Here is a 26,329-nt window from a genome sequence, read left to right as displayed (position 1 = left end):
CAAATAATACAATCCGAGGTAGACACTGAAGCAATCCTCATGAGCGTTGTATGGGGCAAAAGAGGAAGAAAAGGTCATGTCTACCCAGAGTCAACAGAGCAGGCTTCAAAGAAGTGTTCAGATATCAGCTGGACCCCAAGGAAGGGCAGGACTGGAGTCAACCCAGGTCACAAGGAGCACGTGATGAGAAACAGAGATGAGATTTGGGGGTTAGTGAATATGACCGTTCGGACAGAGTTCTCTGGATTGCAGTAGAGGGATAAAATTAAAGTAGGTAAGTTTTGGCTGGACCGTGACATCTCAAGTCCATCAGTAGAAAGGGGAAGTTCTGATTAAAATGAAAACTACCTCCTGTCCAGTGGTGTTCATCAAGGTCAGCGGTGGATCTTTTCTCAGGAGCGTTTTTCGGATTCATCGTGTGTGCTCGGTTGGAGGAACCTTTGATATCTGAAGGTGCCAGTCTCGAAAAATGCCACTAATGTCTCTCCCTAATGAAACGTAACTATGGCACAAACATTGTCTAAATTTCGAATGACAAATAAACCCACCTTCACGGGAGCACACTAAGCCTCCTCCTTTGTAATGCTCCATTACAGGTTGGCAAAATGATCAAAGAAGCTGCCGGGAAAAGCAATCTGAAGAGGGTGACGCTGGAGCTTGGTGGAAAGAGCCCCTGCATTGTGTTTGCCGACGCCGACTGTGAGTGAAAGCCACTCTTAACTTTTCACCCCTCACCTTGGTGTCCCGTAATGCCGTACGGAGAACCTGAAGTTTATAAAAGGGTTTGCCCCTAACGTCAAAATGTAAGGCATTAATGAGAATCTAGAATTACTCGTGAAAGTCTCTCAAACTGTCCTAAAGTACAACACCTAGATAAGTCTAACACAGACACTCTTTCCTCGTGATTTGGAATAGTTTGCTATTTCCTCAGCTGAACTCCAGGCAAACTAACTGTTTTGCACTTAGGAGCCATGGTGTATTCTTAATTAAGTCTATGCCTTTAAATATTGGCATTGGGTTAGGCGTGGTGAAATTGTACTGGGACCAGCTAGGGAGACAGTAAATTTCACATTTGTCCTTTCCCTTCGCTCTGGGTCATACACACATTAAATGAAATGGCCAGGGGAAAATGACGCCTATTATTCAAGGAATTTCTCCCTCTCTTCCTCTTCCTAGCAAGTGTAGTCAAATTTACATATATTCAATCTCCAATCATGATCTGACTCCACTATACAATATCCCAGGTTCATTCTCAGTATATTACCGAGTAAAATCCCATAGTTATTTTCTAAATGGATGTCAATTAGCAGAAATAGGTTGTCAAGCATTCATCTAGCTCTTTCTTTAGCAGTTGAGGTATGTGGCAATGAACAAAAATGGCTGAATGTGGTCGTAACTGAAGCTTTTCAGACCACACTACCTTATTATATAGTCTACAAACGAGATTCCTGATTTTTACCAAACCTTTCTGTGAACTGTTTCCACTACAACGTAAGTAGGTGTGGTTAGTTCACAAAAGAAATACAACAGCACTCGACTGACATATGTTCAATTAAGTCTTCAGCATTTAAAAAATTAAAATGCAGAGAAAACTTTCTTCAGGTTGTTTAGGACTTAATAATGACGCAACCTTTTCCTCCCTTTCAAGACCCATTCTACCATCTCAAATACATAGGGAAGAAGAGCTTAGAGGCATATATGAAATAATACAGTATATTTTAAATAAAGTTGGAGAATGTTTTTTCTGGAACAGGGTTCTAAAGCTTGGTGAATGATTCTGGATATCAATTTTTTTCAGAAATAACACTTTTCCTATTGATCAGGGTGTCTAAAAATATTTTTAAGTTATTTAATGCAATTGATAGTTCATATTTTCTTTGTCATGTAGTTAAAACTTGGAGCCTGAAATATTCATAGTCACCTAACTAAGTATAAATGGAGATATTTATAAAAATCGTTTGCAGTGGGATTGGATCTTGTGACACTTTCTATATTCTTGGTAATACCTATATCAAAATTGTAATAATAACCACAATTTTTTTTAGATTCTATATTTTTTGCTATCATTTCCATATCACAGAGAGGATTAGAAAAGGTAATTTGTCACCTGGATGGTAAGAGGTGGGATATATTGAATTTATGTCTGACTCTGCAACTCATAAGTTTTCTACACCACCATATTGCCTCTGACAGATATGTATAAAAATATGTAACCTTTGGAAAATAACTCTTCTTCAATGTGAGCGTCTTCTTTGCAGTGGATAATGCCATTGAATTTTCCCACCATGGATTATTCTACCACCAAGGCCAGTGTTGCATAGCTGCATCCAGACTCTTTGTGGAAGAATCAATTTATGATGAGTTTGTTCGAAGGAGTGTTGAACGGGCTAAAAAATACGTTCTTGGAAATCCTCTGACCCCAGGAGTCAGCCAAGGCCCTCAAGTGAGTATAAAATGGAAGGAATAGCCTTCACAGAGGACAAGAATAAAGTGCCCTCTTCAGGCTTACTTATTACTGAATAAGATTATTTCCTTGCCACAGATCTTCCTAGGTGACAATACTGTATCAGTTTGGTATTTAACAAAAATAAATAAATAAATAAATAAATAAATAAATAAATAAATACAGCACCCGATTTAAAGAAAGCATCCTTTCTTGTGTGTTGCCCCCTCTTCATGTCTTGAAACAGTTTAGAAGCATGTCGGAAATGAAAGATGTGAGGAGAAACAACAAATGCTGTAGGTTTCTTGTTTTTCCCCACCTGCACACCTCTTGATTCCCGTATGTGGTCTCCGTCCACTTTGGAAGTTTGTATACAGTCCTATCATTTATATCTTCCTCTGAGTCAGTCCTTTTTCTCAGTTTACATCCCACAGATGTGGGCAGGAAGCATACCTCTAAACTCTCTCCAGTCTTCAGTTACTCTGATTGGCCTTCTAATGGTGGCCTGGGTGTCCTAGAAGGTCCTGAGTTCCCGGCTCTGTGACAAACTTCTCATTTTAGGTGGAGAACCCTAGTTCTCCAACAACCCTAGGCTTCCCAGTTTTTTCTGTCTTCTTAGACCCATTATCAACATGAGAGTCTTGTTCTTGTCCAAAAGCTATCTTTGCCCTTTCCTTCCTTCCTGTTCATTGTCTGTTATGCAAGCTCCTGGATCTTTGGTTCTAAATTTACTCCAACCTTCTGGGACCTTGATGTAGAGCAGTGGTTCTCAGTTGGGAAAGGGGATGTTTCTACTGGTATCTAGTAGAGGGTAGAGGCCAGAGATGCTATAAAACATCTTACAATGCAACAGGCGAGCCCCACAACTAAGAATTATCTGCCATAAAATGCCAATAAGGCTGCTGTTTAGAAATCCTTCTCTAGAGTCTAGACATTAAGCTTAGAGTCTCTATTCTTTCACACTAAAAGTTATACACTGTTCCATGCTGTTGATTTGAAGCAAACACTAATCTTAACTTACTAAACCAAAAATAAATGTGGTTTACCAAAATACTGAATTTACTGGGATAAGTACCTGGCAAAGCCAAAAGGAACAAGGAGGATATGATACCTGACCTCATGGAGTTTACAGTCTGGAAAGGTTAAAAGGATGTTTTGGGTTCTTCTGCTCATGCAAGATAGCCAAGTAGGAAAATCTCAGGATTTAGACAATGCCAGGTATTGAAACCTAAAAGCCCTAAAATAACTCAGCTGGCAAATGAAGTAATACATTGATTTATCTCAATCACATGTGTTTTTTTTTTATCTTTGAGTTAATGAGTACATAGAATTGATGATTTTGCTCATATTAGGTAGGTTTTCAAATGGATGCCAAGACATATAATAAATTTGATTTTGATTTGGTCTCCAATTCTAAAAGAAGGATGGGATTCTAAGCTTTCAGTTTGATTATTTCTCTCTATAAATGACTACCTAGCTATGTAAAAGTAAAGCATTTTTCCCATTTGATGTATTGATAGATAGATGATAGATAGATAGATCTAAAGAGGAACAGGGAAGGAAAGAAAGGGGAAATGAAGAGAATAGAATATGTAAGATACTTAATATTAAACATTGTTGGGCAATACACTCTCCCATTGGGGGATCCGTGCAATTCAACCAGAGGCTCAAAAATTGATCTAGAATACCTCATTCTTCCTAAGAGAAAGGAGTTAAAATAGACTTTAAGAAAATTCCTATTCATAGGATCTTAAGTAAACAGTGATCTAACTGCTTAATATGAGGCCTTAATCTCTATAAGCAAATAGATTTTCATCGCAAGTTTTACTGAGTAAGTAGAATAAGTAGATTTTTGAGAAGACTGAAAAGGCCTTGAAACTTCTTCGCCCTTAAAAATATCTGTTGTTATAAGACAAAACTTACAGAAAGAGACATTTATGCACTAAGTACATTTATAGATACAAGTATATGTAAATACATATTACATATATACACACACATATATACATATGTGTACAGTGTATTATATATACATATATATAAATTTCTTAATGGGTAAAGTGATTTTCCAATTTGATTTCACAGCCCAAAATGTGCCTTTTTAAACACCTGGAAATGTCTATATTTTCATTTGAAAAAGAAGTAATGATACCAATATTAAATGTTGTAACATTATCAGCACAGTTGCATTTGTCTTAATGCGGAGAGATGGGCTTTGGAAATCGAGGTTGGATTTAAAATCTAACCTCCCTGAGGCTCTGTTTTCTCATCTGTAAAATGGGAGTAGTAACACCAATCTTGTAGGGTCATTGTGCAGTGAAATGCAATAATCTATATAAAGCATCTATCTAATTGCCTGGTTCACAGTACATGCTCAAATGTCTGTTAAATAAATGAGAATTGCAGGTTCCCATTTACAACTGTGGTGACAATTATTATCACAGATCAATAACTCCATATATCTGCTCTCATTGCTTTTGTTGATCTATGGTCTCCAAATAAGTTGAAGGATGTGTCCGTGTCATTTCCCCCTTTGTCTTCTTTCTCAGCCCACGAACCCTAAGGAATGAGAGAGTTTGCGCAAACACATCAAAATGTATACTCTGAGGCTATTACAACGCCATGCCCTATTACATTTCACAGACTAGCCCATGGGCTAACGGCCCATCGCACAGTAGAGAGCCCCTGCTACATCCTAGCATTATTGAGAAGTTCCTGAGGGCCAAAAGGAGAGCCAAATTCAGATATGGCCAGTCTGAAACCTTCTGAGGAAGATTAGTATGTATGGTGGATCAAAATCAGCGGGACTCAACTGAGTATGTCCCGAAGTATAACTGAAAACTTCCCTCACTAGGCCTAGCTCTAATGCAACATTCCCAATCTTTCCTGTGCATTTGAATCACCAGAGGATCTTGTTAAAAAGGCCAATTCTGACACAGTAGGTTTTGGGTGAGGCCTGAGAAATGCATTTTCGCCACCAAGTAATGCTAAAGTTGCTGGTTAGAGAACCACATTGTCATTTGCCAGCCAGTAAAAGATGAATTCCTATATTTTTAGAGGTTATTGGCCATCGAAGTCTTCCAATAGTCAAATCCTTTCAGCCTTTACCTCCCAGTGCATAAGCCAGACTAGCACGGTCACCAAGTACCACTCTGGTCATAGGCAGGGAAAGGTTATGGCCTAGGGCCATAACAATCATGATTGTTTTGAGGCCACAGTCAAGTGAATATTTTGGAATAGGCCAGGGAAGCTTTGCACGGAGACACACGGATGCTTGGTTATTTGCTGACAAACCAGAATATTTTCACCAGACAGAACTAACAGCACCACTTAGTCTGGCTGTAGAAGATATTATGCAGCAATTTAAATATCAAACCAACAGTTCTTAAACCAACCCTACGACTTCCTTAATTTGCTGGAAATGAAGGAACGTTTTCTTTGGAGACTATTCAATTAAATATCGTGCACTACGGAGGATTGAGCAACGTCGTACCAAATATCGTGCCAGATTTTAGAAAACCTTTTCTGGTTTCAGATAGCACGTAATCTAATTGGATATGGGAGCTGGTTTGTGTGGTCAGAGGTCTTTGAAACCTTTTTCTGGGATTTAGAAGATGGGGGAGATTGCAGGGTAAAAGATGATAAAGAGCAACACTTTTTAAGTAGTGAGAAAAGACAAGTTGAGCTAGCAAGAGGGTCCCCCCCCCCACTTGACTCCTGGATCTTCAATTGTTTTCCTTTAAAAATTTTTAATAATGTTTGTTTATTTTTGAGAGAGAGAGAAGGGGAGGGGCAGAGAGAGAGGAAGACACAGAATCCGAAGCAGGCTTCAGGCTCTCAGCTGTCAGCACAGATACACGGGGCTCTAACTCACGAACCGTGAGATCATGACCTGAGCCGAAGTCATGACCTGAGCTGAAATTGTGACCTGAGCTGAAATCGGATGCTTAACCGACTGAGCCAGGCAGGCGCCCCTAATCTTTTTCCTTTAAAACTAAACCTTAACCTGCTGAGAGAGACCTGAACTGAAGAGGATGACCAGACTGTGGTCAGCATGGATCTGGCCAGAGGAGATAGGAATGAGGAGAACCAAAGAGAGGTCTAGGGATCGGCAAAGTCCCAAAACATCTGCTTGCCAATTGCCATATTTAATTAAACCCATTCCCAAAGTTCTTTTTTCCTTTCACTCTTTATTTCACTTTGGACTACAGTAGTCAAGTAAGTATGTTTGACTATGAACAGGCATTTTTCCAGGATAAATACATAAATAATGTAAATAAATAACACTTGTTTGCAGTGATCATGTGCTTTTCTTATGTAACTATAAAACAGATACTAAATACAAATATTTATCTTTAAGTGTTCTTTCCAGAAAAGTCAGGAGAATAAACAAAGAATTAATCTGAGCCTCTGTCAGCTATTTTGATAGGATATTTGACTTCATAACAATATTCGAGCATTTTGAAGCCCTCATTAACAGGCTGGGTGATGTATTACTTCCATAAACTTGCTTTCTTAATTCATTCACTTATTTTCCGCTCCGTATGATATTTTTCAAATAGATTGACAAGGAACAATATGAAAAAATACTTGACCTCATTGAGAGTGGGAAGAAAGAAGGGGCCAAATTGGAATGCGGTGGAGGCCCCTGGGGGAATAAAGGCTACTTCATCCAGCCCACAGTTTTCTCTAATGTTACAGACGAGATGCGCATCGCCAAAGAGGAGGTAAATGCTTTCATCCTGCTCTGTTCCCTTTGTTGCCAAGTTTTCTCTACGTGTGTGGGTACAAAGTGTCCCTTTAAAATTCTCAGTTCTTTGAACATCGTTATTGGTTTGCATGTAACTTTCCATTTCTGTTACCGATAAACGTTTATTTGTGATCAAGACTCAAAATAGTAAGGGAGTCATGAGCTGGCCAAGAGTTTCCAGCCAAGGGCAGATCAGGATGCTTAATAACTTCTAGGTGATTCTTCCACAGCCTGAGAGATGAAGAAAACTTCATCTTCATTGTTTCTTTTTCTCCTCTGGAAATAATATATTTGAAGATTATTGGATTGATTATTATTACATGATATGAAGGATTTTAAAAATTTTTTTAAGTTTATTTATTTATTTAGAGAGAGAAAGAGTGAGAGAGTTTGGAGGGGCAGAAATCTCAAGCAGGCTTTGCACTGCCACCACAGACCCAGACACGGGGTTCGAACTCACGAACCATGAGATCATGACCTGCGTCAAAAGTTGGACACTTGGGGCGCCTGGGTGGCGCAGTCGGTTAAGCGTCCGACTTCAGCCAGGTCACGATCTCGCGGTCTGTGAGTTCGAGCCCCGCGTCAGGCTCTGGGCTGATGGCTCGGAGCCTGGAGCCTGTTTCCGATTCTGTGTCTCCCTCTCTCTCTGCCCCTCCCCCGTTCATGCTCTGTCTCTCTCTGTCCCAAAAATAAATAAAAAACGTTGGGAAAAAAAAAAAAAAAAAAAAGTTGGACACTTAACCGACTGAGCCTCCCAGGTGCCCCAGATAGGCAGGATTTTTTTTTTTAATGAAGGCACTTAATTGTGATATGCACTGGGTGTTATAGGTAAGTGATGAACATTAAATTCTACTCCTGAAACTAATATACACTATACTTTAGCTAGAATTAAAAAAAAAAAAAATACTTGAAACAAAATTAAGCCTCTTATTTTGAGGTAATTGTAGATTCAACTGCTGTTATGAGAAATGATGCAGACGGGTCCCATGTGCTTTTTACCCTGTCTCCTTCAAATGGGAACATCTTGCACAACTATAGCATAACATTACAGCAGGTATGTTGACATTGAAACAGGCAAAACACCGAACGTCTCCTCACCACATAAATCCTTCATGTTTCCTTTCGAGTCAAATCCATGTGCCTCCTACACCACACTGTCCTTCACCCTAGGCGTTCCCTTAACCACTTATCTGTTCTCCATTTCTATTACTTTGTTGTTTCAAGAATTTTACATAAATAGATTCATTCTCCATGCAGCCCTTCAGGATTGGCTTTTTTGGTGTTTTTCTCACTCCGCTTAACTTTCTACAGATTCAACTACGTCGTTGCATGTAAGGATAGTTTGTTCTTTTTTACTGCAGAGTAGTACTCTGTTGTATGGATGTACCGCCATTTAACCATTCACCTACAGAAGAACGTGTGGATTGTTTTCCATTTGGGGCTACTATGAGTAACGCTGCTATAAACATGGGTGTGCATGTTTTTGTAAGAACCTAAGTCTTCCTTTCTCTGGGATGAATGCCCAGGAGTACAATTACTGGGCCGTATGGTAGACGGAAGGTTTTTTTGTTTTTTTGTTTTTTTTTTTAATTTTTTTTTTAACTTTTATTTATTTTTGAGACACAGAGAGACCGAGCATGAACGGGGGAGGGCCAGAGAGAGGGAGACACAGAATCTGAAACAGGCTCCAGGCTCTGAGCTGTCAGCACAGAGCCTGACACGGGGCTCGAACTCACAGACTGTGAGATCATGACCTGAGCCGAAGTCGGCCGCTTAACCGACTGAGCCACCCAGGCGCCCCTAGACGGAAGTTTTAAAGAAACTGGCAAACTGGTTTCCAGAGTGGCTGAACACTTTCACGTTCCCATTAGCAATGTATGAGCAACCCAGTTTCCCTGCACCCTCGCTCACATTAATGTTGCAATTGTTTTTGATTTTAGCTGTTTTAGCACTATGTTGAATAAGAGTAGCAAGAGCGGACACCTTTGCTTTGTTCTCTATCGAGGGGGAAAAGCATTCAGTCTTTGCCATTGAATGTGATGTTAGCTGTGAGATTTTCGTAAATGCCCTTAATCAGGTTTGGGAAGTGCCTTTCTTCTAATTTGTTGAGAGCCAAAGGAGAATGGTTTTGTCAAATGCTTTTTCTGTGTTAACTGAGATGATTATGCGGTATTTTTTTCTTCATTCTACCAATGTGGTGTATTATATTAATTGATTTTTGAATAATGAACCAGCCGTACATCTCTGGAATGAATCTCACTTGGTAATGGTGTGTAATTCTTTGTATGTATTGCTGAATACTATTTGTTAATGCTTTTCAAGAACCTTTGCTGTGGTTGATATTCGTCTTTAGTCTGAGGGATATTGGTCTATAGTTTTGTTTGTTTTATAATAAGAACCATTTAGTGATTACTTATTATATGCCAGATATAGTGCTAAGTGACTTATCAGCACCAATATAAAACATAAATATGTTCCTATGAAATATATTAAATATAAATATTTTATTTATATCATCAATACATATTTATATTTATGACATTTGTATTTATTTTTATAAAGTTTAGTGTATATAAATATATTTTTATAAATAAATATAAAATATTTACTATAATGTAAAATATTCTCATTTCATTCTCACATCAACCTCTTGAGAGGAGTATTATTATATTCTTTTCTTTAGTCTTTTCTTCCCAGAAACAAATGCTCTCTTTTATTATTTTCACCTATTTAGAGTGGTAGTATTTTTCTAATAAAAACCTCAGGGCATTTATAAAGTGTATAATTCCTATATTACATTGTTATGACTGGTTATTAAATAAAATTAAACATAATATTTCGGTCCAAGAATTTTCCTAAGTAACGACATGGTAGTTGTTTTCAGCGTCTACACATTATACATATTTTATTACCCCTATGAATATAACATGTCAAACTTTTTTGAACCTTTTTGTATTGTTATGTGTTCTGGGTCTTGAGTTTGCCTTTGATCCACAGACTCAACTATGATTTGGGATTCTTGTCCTAAATAGTAAATGAAAAACCTAAGTTCTGGAGCAGAAAGGGGTAGGTCACATGGCTAGCTAAAGGCAGCTTAGGAGTATAGCCGATTCTCATGACCCCCGTTCCCCGCTCTTTCTACTGTGACCTACTTTTGCTCATACCAGCTTCGTTATCCATCCAATTCCACTTAACCGGACATTGTAGAACCCCATGGAGCATGTGGGAAACTTTCTGCTAAAAGGTGATAGAATGTGAACGTTACAAGGAACATTACGAATGATTTAAGCCAAAAGTCAAATTTATAAATGAGGTAATTAAGATGCAAAGAGCTTAGGTGACTTCTTACTGTTACAGAATTGTAGATAGCTTCATCAAACTAGAAGGATCTCTTAAGCCCACCTCTCCAATCTCCACTATGTCCATCCGTTTGCTCCTGACTAATGGCCAGCCAGTGTCTCTTTAAACAAATCCATCAATGGGTAACTCATTATTTCTTAGGCTTTTCCATGTTTAGACAATGCTAAGCATTAGAAAGTTCTGCTTCTGGCGGCCTACGAATCCCTCCTCTTATGTTCTATCTATTGGCCTCATACCTGCACTCTGCCCTTTTCCACATAAAAGCCATCCGTATAATCGAAAACAACGTTTGTCCCCTACATTACTCCTTACCTTCCCTATGTTCTTGGCCCTGTTTTCAGCTCTTACACTTCGTAATTTTCCTAGACAAATATATTTCAGCTAAATATTTTGTGAGCACAAACCAATTGACATCAAGAAGATATTATCCAGAGATATGATATGTAACTAGGAAAGGCTAATTTGCACTTGGGAATTATGAATAATCTACCTCATGGAGAGAGGGGTTTTAGCAAATCCAGAGATCGATTCATTGACTTTGGGCTACGAAGGTGTTACACAATATGCATTACAGCAGCAAGGCCCTGCCAACTCAAACATACTGAATCAGAATCTTTTCATTCAGTGAACTTGTATTTCATGTTTGTGATACAATAGAGAATCTGGGAGAGTTATTTTCTCTACCCCCCAAAATGCTATCAAGGAAGAGGGGAAGTGCAGAATCAGATTTGCAAACGGTAAACAAATAGGAAAAATAAACCATAACAAAACAGATGCATACGGATAACCAAACAGTTTCTCCACATCAATTCAGCCCTCCACTGATTTTTTGCATTTATTTGCATATAATTTTTGCGTGTGTTGACAAATATTTGTCTTATTAGAACTGCCGTTCTTGCATACCATGGGAAAGAACAAAGTAAAACACCATTCAATCCAGGACGCATTTATTGTGTCCCTATAATATACATAGTAGAGTAGCTTTGCTTGTTTCAAAGAAGACTTGAGCCACGTGCTGTACTCAATTAAAATTATGTAAGATATTAACATACTTATTACGGTTGCTGCTATATATCTGGTTCCCAGGTTACGGTATTATAATTAGATTCACAGCCTTAGGATTTGCACTCAGCCTCTGTGGAATGGTAGCCCCCAACTCCCAATACTTAGGTCAGTGATGAACACTGATCTTTGCCTCCCCTGATTTCCATTTCCCAGAAAATTCTCATAACACTCCGAAGGACCCCTCTTCCTTTAGTTTTAATATATGCTTTATAGAAACATAATACAGGAGTTTAAGTTTTAAGAGAAAACTCAGTCGCTTTTCTCCCATCTGGGGAGGAGATAAAGAATAAGTTGACTTCGGGCTGAGCTAACTAGAGAATCCAGCAAAAGTGAAAGAGTAGTTTAGGCTTGAATGAGCAAACTGTGATTTTTGTTTCCTATCCTGTGATTATGGTCGTTGTTAATGAAACCATGTTTTGGTTAGTGGTTGAAGGTTTAAGCTCTTTCAGTAATAGACTATATGGTTTGGTATATGTGAATTGCATAAGATTTGGCCAAAGAGTAGGAGCTGAACAAAAATTCATGTTGTTTCACCTAATTTGACTAATTGTGAAAAGACCTAAGTCCGATAGATTTCAGTTGGCGGTACACTGATAGCTAAGACAAATAATTATAATTATTATCCATTGTTGCTTTACTCATTTATCCAGTAGAACAAGTATTGGTTTCTTGGGTTTACTGTTTAGGTAGTGATTTGGATGATGAAGAAAACAAGAGAGAGAATATAACACATTCCTAAAGGTAAAAGAAACTCAGTTAGTAACTTTCTACGCAACGGTAAGTCTTGGAAGTCTAATTCCAACACCAAGAAAATAAATATTGCCTTATTTATCTGTGCTCCATTTTGTTCCAAAGGGAATTTAACCCATGACCATTGCCTGTCCTTACCTGCCATCCCAGGACCTACCATTTTGATTCCTAAATTTTAAAATACAAAATAAAATCTTGATCGGGGATAGTTTGTAGGGGAATAAAACTACAATACCATGTAAAACATTTAGTTTTCACCTGCTACTCTGATTTATTTCATTCATTTTCTTTTTACGGTATAGATATTTGGACCAGTGCAGCAAATCATGAAATTTAAATCTTTAGATGAAGTGATCAAGAGAGCAAACAATACCCTTTATGGCTTATCAGCAGGGATCTTTACCAAAGATGTGGATAAAGCCATAACAGTCTCCTCCACTCTGCAGGCTGGGACAGTGTGGTAAGTCAAATCTACATCATCTTGCCTTTTCACTGTTAAGTGCGTTAACATGTTACTTTGAACGTTTTTGTTTCTCTATTTACTTATTTATTTTTGAGGTATTCACATTATATTAGTTTCAGGCATACGACACAATAATTTGATATTTGTATCCACTGCAAAGTGATCACCACAATAACCTAGTTATCATCAGTCACTATACAAAATTAATTTTTTTTTTTTTTGTGGTGAGAACTTTTAAGATTTACTGTCTTGGCAACTTTACCAAATATACAATACAAAGTTATGAACTAGAGTTGCCATGTTGTATATCATATCCCCAGGAATTATTTATTTTATGCCTGGAAGTTTGCACATCTTGACCCCCCTTCACATATATCTTCCACGCCCCAAACCCCTGCCCTTCTGGCAACCACCAGCATCTATAAGTCTTCTTTTGTTTGGATTTTTTAAAGTTCCAAATGTAAGTGAAATCTTACAGTATTTGTTTTTTCTCAGATTTATTTTACTTAGTATAATACCTTCAAGGTCCATCCGTGTTGTCACCAATGGCACGATCCCCCTTTTTTACGGCTAAGTAGTACTCCGTTTTATGTACGTATACATCTTTATCCAGTCAGCTGTTGACGGGGACTTAGGTTGTTTCTATATCTTAGCTAGTGCAAATAATGTTGCAGTGAACATAGGGGCACATACGTCTTTTCGAACTAGTATTTTTATTTTCTTTAGATAAATACCCGGAAGTAGAGTTGCTGGATCATATGGTAGTTCTGTTTTCAATCGTTTGAGGAATCTCTCTGCTGTTTTCCATAGTGGCTCCACCAATTCACATCCTCGCCAAAAGCACAAGAGACTTCCCTTTTCTTCACACCCTCACCAATACTGTTATTTCCTATCGTTTTTGAAACTAGTCATTCTAACAGGTGTGAGGCAATATCTCCAGCGGTTTTGATTTGCATTCCCCCGATAATTAGGGAGGTTGAGCCTCTTTTCATGTGTCTGTTGTCCATCCACATACCTTCTTTGGAAAAATGTCTAGTTAGATCATCTCCCCATTTTTTTACTGGACTGTCTGGTTTTTGATTGTTTGTTGCATGAGTTCTTTATGTGTTTTGGATGTCAACCTCTTATTAGATAGATGATCTGAAAACACTTTCTCCCATTCGGTGGACTTTCCTTTTGTTTCCTTTCCTTTGGTTTCCTTTGCGACGCTTGAGTCTTTTATGTTGCTGTAGTCCCCACTTGTTTACTTTCGCTTTTGTTGACTTTGCTTGTAGAGTCAGATTCAAAAATTTATTGCCAAGACTGAAGTAGCTTACTGCTTATGTTTTTTTTCTAATATTTTTATGGTTTCAAGTCTTAATTTAAGTCTTCAATTTATTTTGAGTTATTTTTTGTGTATGGTGCCCAACAGTGGCCTAGAGCCAGTATTTTGCATGTATTTCTCAACAACACTGATTGAAGAGACTGTCCTTTTCCCATTGTCCGTTCTTGCCTCATTTGCGATAAATCAATTCAGTATACATGCATGGGCTTACTCGGGGGTTTTCTATTCTGTTCCATTGATCTGTGTGTCTGTTTTTATGCCAATACCATACTGTTTTAATTATTATTGCTTTGTAGTATAGTTTGAAATTGAGGAGACTAATGTCTCCAGATTTGTTTTCCTTTTTCAAGATTGCTTTGGCTTTTAAGGATCTTTTGTGGTTCCACACAAATTTTAGAATTGTTTGTTCTGTATCTGTGAAAAATGTCATGGACATGTTGACAGGAATTGTATTAAATCTGTAGATCGCTTATGGGAGTATGGACATTTTAACAATAGTAATTCTTACAATTCATGAGCACAGAATATCTTTCCATTTATTTATGTCTTCTATTTCTTTCATCAGGGTTTTATAGTTTTCAGTACACAGGTCTTTTACTTCCTTAGTTAAATTTCTTCCTAGGTATTTTTCTTTATCATACAATTATAAATGGTATTTTTTCTTAATTTCTCTTTTTTGATACTTCATTTTTAATGTATAGAAACACAACTGATTTTTGTAGAGTCTTTTCATGAAGTCTATAAGGTTTTCGATGTATAAAATCATGTCATCTGCAAGTAGTGACAGTTTTACTTCTTCCTTTCCTATTTGGATAGCTTTTCTTTCCTTTTCTTCCTAATCACTCTGGTAAGGGCTTCCAATATTATGTTGAAGAAAAGTGATAAGAGTGGATATCCTTGTCTTGTTCTTGATCTTAAAGGAAAAACTTTCAGCTTTTCACCATTGAGTATGATGTTAGCTGTGGGTTTGTCATATATGGCTTTTATCACATTGAGCTATATTCCCTCTATCCTCACTTTTTGAGAGTTTTTATCATTAACGGATGTTGAATTTTGTCAAAATTTTTATGCATCTATTGAGCTTATATGATTTTTACCCTTCATTTTGTTAATGTGGTGTATCATGATGTTTGATTGGCAGATATTGAACCATCCTTGCATCCCTGGAATAAATCCCACTTGATCATGGTGTATGATTCTTTTAATGCTAATGCAAACGTTGAATTTGGTTTGCTAATATTTTGTTGGAGATTCTGCATCTATGTTCATCAGGGATATTGGCCTATAATTTTCTATTCTTTTTTTTTTTTTTTTTTTTTTTTTTTTTTTTTTTGGTGGTGTCCTTGTCTGGTTTTGGTGTCAGGGTAGTGGTGGCCTAATAAAATAGTTTGTCTTTAAGTTTTTGAAAGAGTTTGAGAATGATAGATATTAAGTCTTTGAAAGTATTGTAGAATTCACCAGTAAAGTCGTCTGGTCCTGAAATACGTTTACTGGGAATTTTTTAAAAACTGATTTAATTTCCTCATTAATAATTGGTCTATTCAGATTTTCTATTCTTCATGATTCAATCCTGAAAAACTCTGATTTATATTTTTTGGAATTTATGTATTTCTTCTAAGTAGTCCAATTTGTTGGTGTATAATTCATGGTATTTTCTTATGATCTTTTTTATTTCTGTGGTACTGGATGTAACTTTTCTTCTTTCATTTCTGATTTTATTTTTTAAATCTCTCTCTTTTGCTCTTGGTGAGTCTAGGTAAAATTTATCAATTGGTTTATCTTTTTAAAGAACATGCTCTTGGGGCACCTGCATGGCTCAGTCGGTTAAGCATCTGACTCTTAATTTTGGCTCAGGTCAAGATCTCACAGTCCTGATTTCAAGCCCAACTTGGGGCTCTGCACTAAGGGTGGATCCTGTTTGGGATTCCGCACCCCATCCTCCCTCGTCCCCTTCCCCACTCTCACACACAGGCTCTCTCTCTCTCTCTCTCAAAATAAATAAATAAACATTTTTAAAAAAATAACATGCTCTTAATTTTATAGAGCTTTTCTACCATTTTTCCAGTCTCTATTTCATTTATTTCCACTATGATCTTTATTATTTCCTTCCTTCTACCAACTTTAGGCTTCATTTTTCTTTTCTTTTTTTTTTTGGTTTCTTTAAGTGTAAAGTTAGGTTATTTACATATGCATCCATGAAAAAAGGTAAGTTCAGGATGCTCTTATACTACTGTTTTGAGTTGCCCCTAACTTGAATTTTTTCAGACTCATTTTTTTTTATTTTTTTTCCTAGACTCACCTGTCTTATTAGACAAGCAGTTGCTGCCTTAAAAACCAAACCACACCAAAAACAAACAAAACAATACAAAACAAAATAATAACAAAAATCAAATTTGTTTTAAATTTTTTTTTTAAATTTTTAAAAACCTGCTATATTGGAAGAGCTTCAGAAGGGTATTTTCTGTCTGGCCTCCTAAATAGCTCCCCTAAAATATTTCATTGTCTGGCTAATATAGTATAAGTGTTACTAATTTCTAGGTAGTTGGCACTATGCTATACACAAAGGAGATGAAAGTTCTGCTTTCATCAAGTTAATTAAATGCTAGGACAATATTTATTCAATGTCCCTATGTCAGAAAACATTTAATTCTTATTTCAGTTTCTTTTTCTAAGATTATTAGAAATGTCTGAAGGTCTTAATTTGGGAAAACATAGTGAGTTTTGAGGAACGTGTCTATTCCTTTTTAACTGATTTAGACCCATTTTGAGAGAAAAAGAGAGAGAGAGCTGCACAAGCGGGAGAGGGGCAGAGAGAGAGAGAGAGAGAGAGAGAGAGAAACACAGAATCCGAAGCAGGCTCCAGGCTCTGAGCTGTCAGCGCAGAGCCAGACGCAGGGCTCAAACCCATGGACCGTGAGATCATGACCTGAGCTGAAGTCGGATGCTTACCCAACTAAGCCACCCAGGCGCCCTGTGATTTATATTATATCTTTATTTATATCTCCGAATTTTATACTTTAAGCCTATGCCTCACAAACTGCTACACTTCTGTCCAGCCCCCAATCTCTGGACGGCTTTGTTGGTAATTCCCCCCTCCCCAAACCTCACTTTGTTCCCTCAGTCTTGTCAACATTCAAAGTTTTATTTTCTTTCCTGATGATAAGTCACATCTACTCAGGTTAAAAATCCACTGGACATTGAAAGGTATTTATCTTTAAGAGACAGCCAAGCAGTCCTTGCCTCTCTCCGTAGCTCTGAAATCTTTTTTCCTAATCAAAGAGAGTCACCATTAATTAATACACTCTATGCTAGGCATTATTCTGCATTCCTTATGTTCATTATCTCGTTTCACCTTACAACAACTGTGCAATTGTTAATCTGTGTAATTTGTGCAATTTGTCAATGAAAAAACTGAAGTTCAGTGAAGTTCAGCCATTGATCAAAGCTAACACAATAAACGGCCGCCGAGATGCAGACCTATTTCAAGACTCTAAAGTAGTGATTCTCAACCCAGCTGTACATTAGTCATCTGGGGAGCTTTAAAAATAATAAACTGATTCGGCGTGGGGTGGTGCGCATAAAATCCATCAATTATATCAATCTCTGTGATTCAATATGGATTTTTATTTAAAGAGTATTTTTCAAAGCTCCCATGTGATTCTAGGACTGGGACTAGGACTGAGAAATTGCTCAAAAAGCCTGATTCTTTCTATAATGGGATGTTTTCTTTCAGAGGCTTAAAGTCAAGCAATAATCAGTCAGGATAGTGATTACAGTGGGATTTTTCTACGATAAAATTATTTGTAGGATTCAGCATTCCTAATGCATGTATGAATATTATCTCCAGTCACTAAAAACTTACTCAGTACCAAGCATTCTAAGAAGCATATTTGATGCATCATCTTACTTACACCTTGAAATAACCCAATTAAATATTGTCACTTCCGTTGTACAGAGAGAAAGCATATATTTAGAGAAGCCAGACACCTTTCCCAGTGCCAACTGGGTACTAAGGGGCAAAGCCAGGATTTGTGGGCTTGGAACCTCCCTTCTTTATAACAAGAAAGGACTGTGGAAGGAGAACCAATTGGCCAGGCTGATTGTTTTGAACTGCAGTTTTCTCCAACTGGATATTTCTTAGTTCTCCATTTACTTAAACTAAAATAGTTTCATTTCCAGTATAGGGTCAAAAGACTAAACTCATTTTCGGCACCTTTCAACAAAGACAAGTTTCAGGTTTTTGACTTTGGAATGCTATGTGCCTGCTGGATCAAGAAGCTTAGGACATCATTCTGCCCAGTGGCATGGAAATCCCCAGTCAGGAATTCCTCTGCTATTAAAACAGAGGCATATTCTTACTGCTACTTATTCTAGAGCATAATTCTAGTTCTGGCATTGTCCCAGACATAGTTTCCACATGGTGTATTCAAGATAACTACTGAATCCCAGGGTTGCTGGGATTTTACCCATAATTTCAGAGTAGGTATCTTATTTTGCAGTTTAAAGGGCAATTAAACAAAACTGAGACAAGTTGTCTTTTGAAAGCATACATTTTTTTAAGGAACTATGCTCCAGAAGGAGAGACTTGGATAAGAATCTGTAGTCCAGTGAGAATATGGAGCTCTGGGAATCGGGATTGTAAATGCTTTACTGAGGAAATTTGTGGATATTATTTCAGGATCAAATTAGTAACCAAACTTCATGCGTAATACAATGTATTTAGAAGTCACATTGTTGTTTGCCTATTATAATAACATCAAAGGAGAGGAAATACTTTAAAAATATTGTTTCTCCTTTAAATAGTATATTTTTCCTCATATATAATGAGAATCATATGGGTAATTAAATTTTGCTGTTGACTTTGGCCACCAGGAAATTTAAACAAATTGTTCATGTCCTGCGAAACTACATTCTAACCTTTCCTCCTTGTCTTGGCTTTCTACTGTAACTTTTTTTTTAATTCTAATTATTCATGTTTTTGTAACTATATTTGTTCATACAAGCATCTTTAAACATTTTATGAAATACGGCAAGGAAAAAACAAATTAATAGTGAAATCCAACTCCTGCCAAGGCCTGTTGTATGAAAGCAATTAATGAAAAAAGGAAACTGAGGAATGTGATACATGTTACAATTGCAAAAGATAACTGATTCTAGCCTGTTAAGTACACAGTCCTCAAGAGAATTATAAAGGTTATGAATATAGGCAGTAAAGAATATCCACCCACCAGACTCCATTCTCTGGCAAACCATATCCTTTCTCCTATGCTATGTTGCCTATCCTATTATCATTCAAAATGGCTCTCTACACACAGAGCTGTACCATTATATTTCTTTCTAGGCAGTACTTACCCATATACTTATACTTCTGCATTCTAATTTATAGTACTGCTTTTTTGTTAAATAACAATGAGTATGTAACATTGAAATTAACAAGGTTGTTAAAGAGCTTTCTGAATTTCTAAAATTCCAAATTTAGGAGTTATTTCATAGGTTATGTATGATCTACATAGACTTCTTTTTTTTCCTCAGGGTGAATTGCTATAGCGTGGTATCTGCCCAGTGCCCCTTTGGTGGTTTCAAGATGTCTGGAAATGGAAGAGAACTGTAAGAACCACTTTCTATTAAGACAAATGTTTACCTTGATAAAAATGGTTGTCACTCAATGGAATTAATCCATAGTTGCTATTTGAATTAAAACCTACCTCTGTTCTTCCCTGGAAATTCCTACTGTCAAATAGCTTTTAAAAGCTGGATTTAGCCCATGAGTGCAAAAAAGTGATGGCATAGGGGAAATATAACATATTAAGCTCCTACTATTCATAAGGGACCATGCTAAGCACTTTACCTTAGTTATTGAAATAATGCCAACTTTTACGATTTCTTCCTGTATATAAGAATGTAATCCATCTGGGAAACATTTCCACAAAGGAGGCAGAAACTACAAATTGGTGACTGTGAGAAGTGTGAATATATAAGAACACTCCAGTCATTTAAATATGCCTCTTAAACAAGTAAATCATGTGACTTTATCTCAAAAAGCTTTTCAGCGTAAGAAGAGTGATTCTCACGTGTTGAAATATTTTTGATGTGGAATCTAAAATTTTAAATTACCTCAATTAATTATCTTTTTGTACTAAAATATAAGCTGAAAGGGAAATTTAATAAGGAAAACATGTTTTATAGTCATGACTATGCTCAGAATATATATACAAAATCATTTACAAGCCTTTAATTGCTTTAGAAACTTGGGTGTATAGACTTTTTATAATGTGCATATACATGTGTATACACCGAAAGGGGTGACAAAATGTTTGGTTGATTTTATTCAAACAATTCTAACCATTTTATTTCTTAAACATTTCTTGTATTTATCAACACATTTTAAAAGTCATGCGGCAAAAAGACACATCATATACAAACCCTATGGAATCAAACATAGTTAAAGCTGTTCATTCTGTAAATAGCAAAAGCAAATGAGTCTCAGTTTCTAAAGGTCATGAATGCATTAGGTAGCCATCTACTTTGTCATTTGAATAAATCAGCGAAATTGAAATGACGCAATCTCCTTGGAGAACCAATAAAAAAGAAGGATGATAAAATGATCCATCCTTCTCCTCAATACACATTTGTTAAGTACTTGCCCAGGAGCCCCAGAAACATGATGCCACATCCCATCCTCCACATAATTGTGGTGGCAGGAGGAATATGTCAAAAGATAAGTAGTGCAAAATAACCTATACACAACATGAAGTAAATAGTCATAAACTGTGAGTTCATAAGTCATGAGGTAGAAGAGTGGATAAAATGCAGAGCACACAGCACTGAAGGACAGAAAACCTGGGCACCACCAGAATATAACATCCGTGGCATGGCTCTATCTTCCACAATTTTCATCCATCAGGTAAAATCAGCAATTGTGGGTGGGGATAGGAGTGGGAGAATGATGTAGAAGGTCTACGAGCTCCTTTCCATACTTAAGATTCTATAGTATTAACCCCTGTGATAACTCAGTGGATAAGAACTTACTGGCAGTTGACCCTACAGAAAATACAGGACTCGATCTAGGGCAGGAAACAAATGTAGGATGTCAGTAAGCAGAGAAGAGAGCATTCTTGAACACAACGTTACATGTGACACGTGGAGGGGTTTGTGAATTTGGATGGCTGGCGACGATTTGTGGAGTTGGAGAGTATGATACCAGAGTTAAATAGGATACAGATTAAGAAGTCTTGGCTTACATTTCATTAGTAGAGCAGTGAAAAGCCATGGCTATCTGTAGAATGGCGTTGGGGAGGTGGAATGACAAAGGATCAACATATAAAGGGAGCATGGCCCGGTAGAGGAAGCTTAATTGGACACTAAGCGACCTGCACTTGTATCCCAACTCCACCTTTTGCTGGCCATGCAGCCTGTTTCACGTTGTCCAACTTTGGAGCCTCCATTTCCTCTTATTCAAAATGGCGATGTTAGCAAGCCTCTTGAGATAGTCGTTTGAGAGTGAAATGACACACCCTGTGCCTGTTCGCCAGCATTCTGTCACAAGGTGAGGACTCGGCAAATGGTTCCTTCCTTCCCTGGTTTCTTTTCTTTACAGTATTCATTATTAGAGAGTCCTTTGGCAGAACCACTTTGTACAAAAAGCTGTAACAAAGGTTAGATTATTTTGAAGGGCGGAGTTCGTGGCTGGCCCAGCTACCTAAGACATTTCCCTAGGAATATTGAAGATAAAACTATCAAAGGGGACAAAATAACGAAGAAGGACCAAATAGGTCAATTTTGTTGATTATAGTTTGGTCCAACTTTATGGTTGAGGCATACAGAAATCAAATAAGGGAGGGCATGGAATGTCAGAATTAAACTTCAGTAATTTCTTAAAATTCTGGGAAATGAATACAGATAATTCCTTTTTACATCTGTATAAATATAAAGAAAAGAGTTAGTCTGTCATTTTTTCCTTCAAAAATTCCAGTTGAGGATGCTGTTAATTTCTACTTGAGACCAAATTTGGTGAACTTAATAAACAAGTCATTTGCTACAAGATGTTTAAAGAGAATTACTGAAGCAATAACCTCACACACACGACTCCTAAGGGCTCAGTTACAATTTATCCTCAAAGATAGGAAGGTATAATTGATCAGTTGGGAACAAATTCCTTAGAGAGCCGAAAATAGTGGTACACAGACCTCAGTGTGGTGGTAATACGAAGGGCCCAAACCAGGCTTTGGGTCTCAGATCATGGTGCTGGCCCTGCAATGAGTCAAGTGGTAGACATTCCTTCCTGTGTGTAATTGTGCTAATTTTCACTTCAGTTAACATAAGTCACTTGTGACTTTACTAGTAGATCACTGCAAACTCCATTGGTTCTCGGCACCTCACAAGCTCTTTCTTTCCTCCTGTCCCTTGGAGAAAAGGGGAGCATGAAATTGTTGTGAACCACTGGGCTTACAAACCAAGCTCGCAGGAATATTTTTTGTTTGATTATGTTCACCAAGTCAGTCTAACAAACATTACCTCTGTGCTTACTTAAGTAGTGCCAGGCTCAGTTCTGGGTACAGAGTGAAAAAAAAAAAACAAAAAACAACAGATGTAGCTTATTTACTAGTACCTTATTACTACAGTGTGGACCTTGGGTGAGAAGCAAGGTTATCATGTGTAAGTTTGTTGGAAATACTACTACTGAAACAGAATCAGCATTTTAATAAGGTCCCAGGTGATTGGCACATTGAGGAATTTAGCACAAAACTAGTAGCTCATAGACTGGCAAGATAACGAGAAATGCAAACAGATGTTTCTGTGTTATATTATAGACAGGAATGTCTATGCATTGGAATACTCCGGAGTGGGACTTAGTTCAACCTGAGTATGACAATAATGACACTTAGTACTCTCCTGAGAGTTTCAAGTGTCCCTGTAACAAAATACAATGGAAAGCCTATTGGCAGAAATCATGGGTTAATTTATCTAACTTTGTGAGACAAAATACTTACTAAAATATTATCCCTTAATGGGTTTCAGACAACTGAGGCTAAGCCCTTTAATTACTTTGAAGAACATGTTCATTGAAGCTTTTAGAAGGTATTTTCAGAAGCTTAATTGCCCAGGAAAATAATCAGTGTAAGAAGATTAGGTTACCCAAGAGAAAAAGATGTCTTCTACATACCTGTCTACCTCACCAGATGGGAGGGGTAGAAAAGGATCAAGATCATTTTCTTCTGCAAGCCTGCATGTGCCTGAGTGTTTTAATTTTAAGAGTGTTCCTATGTACATGCGATGTAGTCCTATCATCAAAATAATCCAGAGAATAAGGAAGCTCAATGCTTTTCGTTATTTCTTCAGCAGAGGGTAAATCACAGTTTCCAAAATGGGTAGGAACTCTCAATGAACCCAATAATAGGGTACCAGGATCCTAATTGATTAACTCAGGTTAATTCTTGGTCATTTGGTTTGGATTTAAGAGTTATAGAAGCAAATGGCAGTGGTTGTCTGAATAGAAAAACCCCAAACCCACAAGCAGCCCAAAGGTCTGAAATTGGGCCAATGAACCCTGTCTTCTCTCCCTTCAAAACAAAACAGAAAGAAAGAAGAAAGAAAGAAAGAAAGAAAGAAAGAAAGAAAGAAAGAAAGGAGGGAGGGAGAGAGGGAGGAAGGAAGGAAGGAAGGAAGGGAGGAAGAAAAACTGTAACAATAAAAGTCAGGATTTGTTTTGTTTTCCCAAAAGTCAAGAGATACTGTTAATACTACTGCTAGAGAATATTTTGTGTCAAACCGTATCAGGGCACTTTAGAATGAAAATAGAAGTCTGGCCATTTTTTGGCCCCTTATCACTTCCAGGCCAATCACACACAGTAAAAACACTAAGCTAAGCTGTACTTGAATTTACAGTTTTACTCCACTACTCAAGTGATTGTATATTACTACTTCTCCTCTTGTACTAATATGTCTTGTTTATTTGAACCTAAACTAGAAATGATACAATTCTTCTTGGACTGAACCGTCTTTTTTTGTGTGGTGACTGTTTGTTTATAGTCAAATAGAACAATGTCAAAACTGGACAATTTCTGTGCAAATCAACAGAATGTACACGGTCATTTAAAATGCAAAAAAAAAAAAATTGAAAATTTGCCCCACAAGGGGATTTATGTGAGACCAGATATCTTATGGGTGGCTGGCTGGCTACTATTTGAAATGCTTCTGTACACAGAAAATATTTTCCATTGTCCCTAACCAGATAGGCAAGAACAAATTTGTACCAAATCATGGACTAGTACAATTGTACTGCTGTGCTAAATTCTGTGGGTTTTCCCCCTGTCTAGGGGAGAATATGGTCTCCACGAATACACAGAGGTCAAGGCGGTCACAATGAAAATTTCTCAGAAGAACTCATAAAGAAACTACAAGAGTGGAGCAAAGAATCCTCAGTGGATAAGCATCTCCTCCAGTCGCTAATATATCGTAGTGGGTTTTAAATATAAAACTGTTCTTTTCTTGATTTTGTTTTAAAACGTAAGCTAATCGTATTAGCATTAAGATTATACATAGAAAACTTGACATGTAGCTTATTCTGAAAGAATCCTTTTTCTTCTGATATGTGACCCCCAAGTCCTATTGGTAATAAAAAGGATGGATTTGAGGCAAGATCTCTCTAAGCTCTGTGATAGTTACGTGCTTCTCTTTGTAGCTACTTGTCCAGAATAATCATGTTATAGAAGAGGACCAGTTGCCATGTAGCTTCTTTCTCTAATGACCCCTTAAAGTCCTCAACACACCCTTGAACTGCAGAGTAGATGTGTTCTGTTCCCAATAGTTTTGACGTCACTGGAGTTTGTTGAAATGTTTCCTAGAATGTCATGTCTGCTTGTCAAATGAAGTCCTGCTTGAAATACTTAGCTGTAATCTAAACGTAAAGCTTAATAAAAACAACCTTGCATGATTTTTGTCAAGTTTGGATTTTTTAAGTAGAAGTTTTGGTTATGGGGATTTACTCTACTCTCCCTGTCATTCAAAAGCAATGTTAAATTGGGCACAAATATGTATTTAAGAAGAAAAGTCAAAACCACTCATTCTCAAATAGGTAAAGAAAGAGATTTTCTTTTCTAGAGGAATTCTTGAAATCAATAGTAAACATTTAAAGTAAGTGGCTTCAGTCTTTCAGCAAGTATTTATTGAGTTTGTAGATAGTTCTGTGCATTACATTAGGTATTATTGAAAAAAAAAAAAACAGGTGAATAGTGGATGTTCCATTACCTCAAAATGCTTTGATTTAGTGGGGAACAAAGACGCCATACACCAAAAAAAATTTTTTAGTGATGGGGCATAGAAAGGGAATGAGAATTGAAGAAAACTGAAGAGCGTGATAATGTACCAGTGGGGTAGAGATGACCTTTAACTGAGGGAATTGGGAAGAACCTCATGGAAGAAATTTAACAGGATATGAACCTGAATAATGAGCAGATTTGCAGTGAATAAAGAGGAAAGAGGCTCCATATCATACTTTCTCTCAGGGCATGTTCCATTGGAAAAAATGGAAAAATTCTATATCATATTTTCCTCTCCTGGAGTTTCAAATTGCACCTTGCTGTTTTCTAGGTTCTGAGAAGTTCTAGCACCTGCTCAGTTTTGTTTGATACATATTTTCTTCTAAATTTATTTAACCATAGACCTTCCCTTTCTCCTATCAGTTAATACTGATTAACATTAAGGAATCCACATTGCTGGACACTGTTCTACACAACAAATTAGCACTGAGTGCTCTGAGGAGAGCTAGAGATCAAGATCAAAGCGGGGCAGCTGGAAGAATGAATGTCCTCAGTGTAAATTAACATATTTGTGCCCTCATACAGAGAACTTCTGCCTGGGTTCCCATGTAGAAAGTAAAAACAAGTGAGTATTTTGTGTGCACATATATTCTAAAAGGCTCTTCGTTCAGCAACCTAAAATGTTTAGATTAACATTTTTTTCAGATTCAGATTTTATAAAAATAATTATTTATCACCTTACATTAGCAGATACCTCAGTAACACTGTTGTTAGGACATGTAACAGCTGCCACAATGTATGGACAAATGCAATTCTTTGGCTTCTCAGACCCGAAATAATCCGAACTCCAACTGCAAGAATTTCTTCGGATTCTGTGGGCCTGTAAGATTTGCAATCTAGACTGTCTCGTAGTATT

The 26,329-nt window shown here is 37.2% G+C and overlaps 1 protein-coding gene across 1 annotated transcript in view; it reads left to right on the top strand.

Moving 5' to 3' along the window:
• ALDH1A1 (aldehyde dehydrogenase 1 family member A1) overlaps positions 1 to 25,088 on the top strand; it is a 59,096-nt gene extending 34,008 nt beyond the window's left edge. Inside the window, exons 8-13 of the mRNA XM_042913135.1 lie at positions 597 to 699; positions 2,259 to 2,443; positions 7,006 to 7,170; positions 12,671 to 12,828; positions 19,688 to 19,762; positions 24,472 to 25,088. Coding sequence (XP_042769069.1) covers positions 597 to 699; positions 2,259 to 2,443; positions 7,006 to 7,170; positions 12,671 to 12,828; positions 19,688 to 19,762; positions 24,472 to 24,544 — 759 coding nt within the window. The 3' untranslated portion in view covers positions 24,545 to 25,088. The remainder of the gene's footprint in view (positions 1 to 596; positions 700 to 2,258; positions 2,444 to 7,005; positions 7,171 to 12,670; positions 12,829 to 19,687; positions 19,763 to 24,471) is intronic.
• Positions 25,089 to 26,329: the final 1,241 nt, after the last annotated feature.

Source organism: Panthera leo, chromosome D4, assembly GCF_018350215.1.
Source record: "Panthera leo isolate Ple1 chromosome D4, P.leo_Ple1_pat1.1, whole genome shotgun sequence".
NCBI classification, from domain to species: Eukaryota; Metazoa; Chordata; class Mammalia; order Carnivora; family Felidae; genus Panthera; species Panthera leo.
The sequence above is the reverse complement of the archived record's forward strand: the minus strand, read 5'-3'. Positions and strand labels throughout refer to the sequence as shown.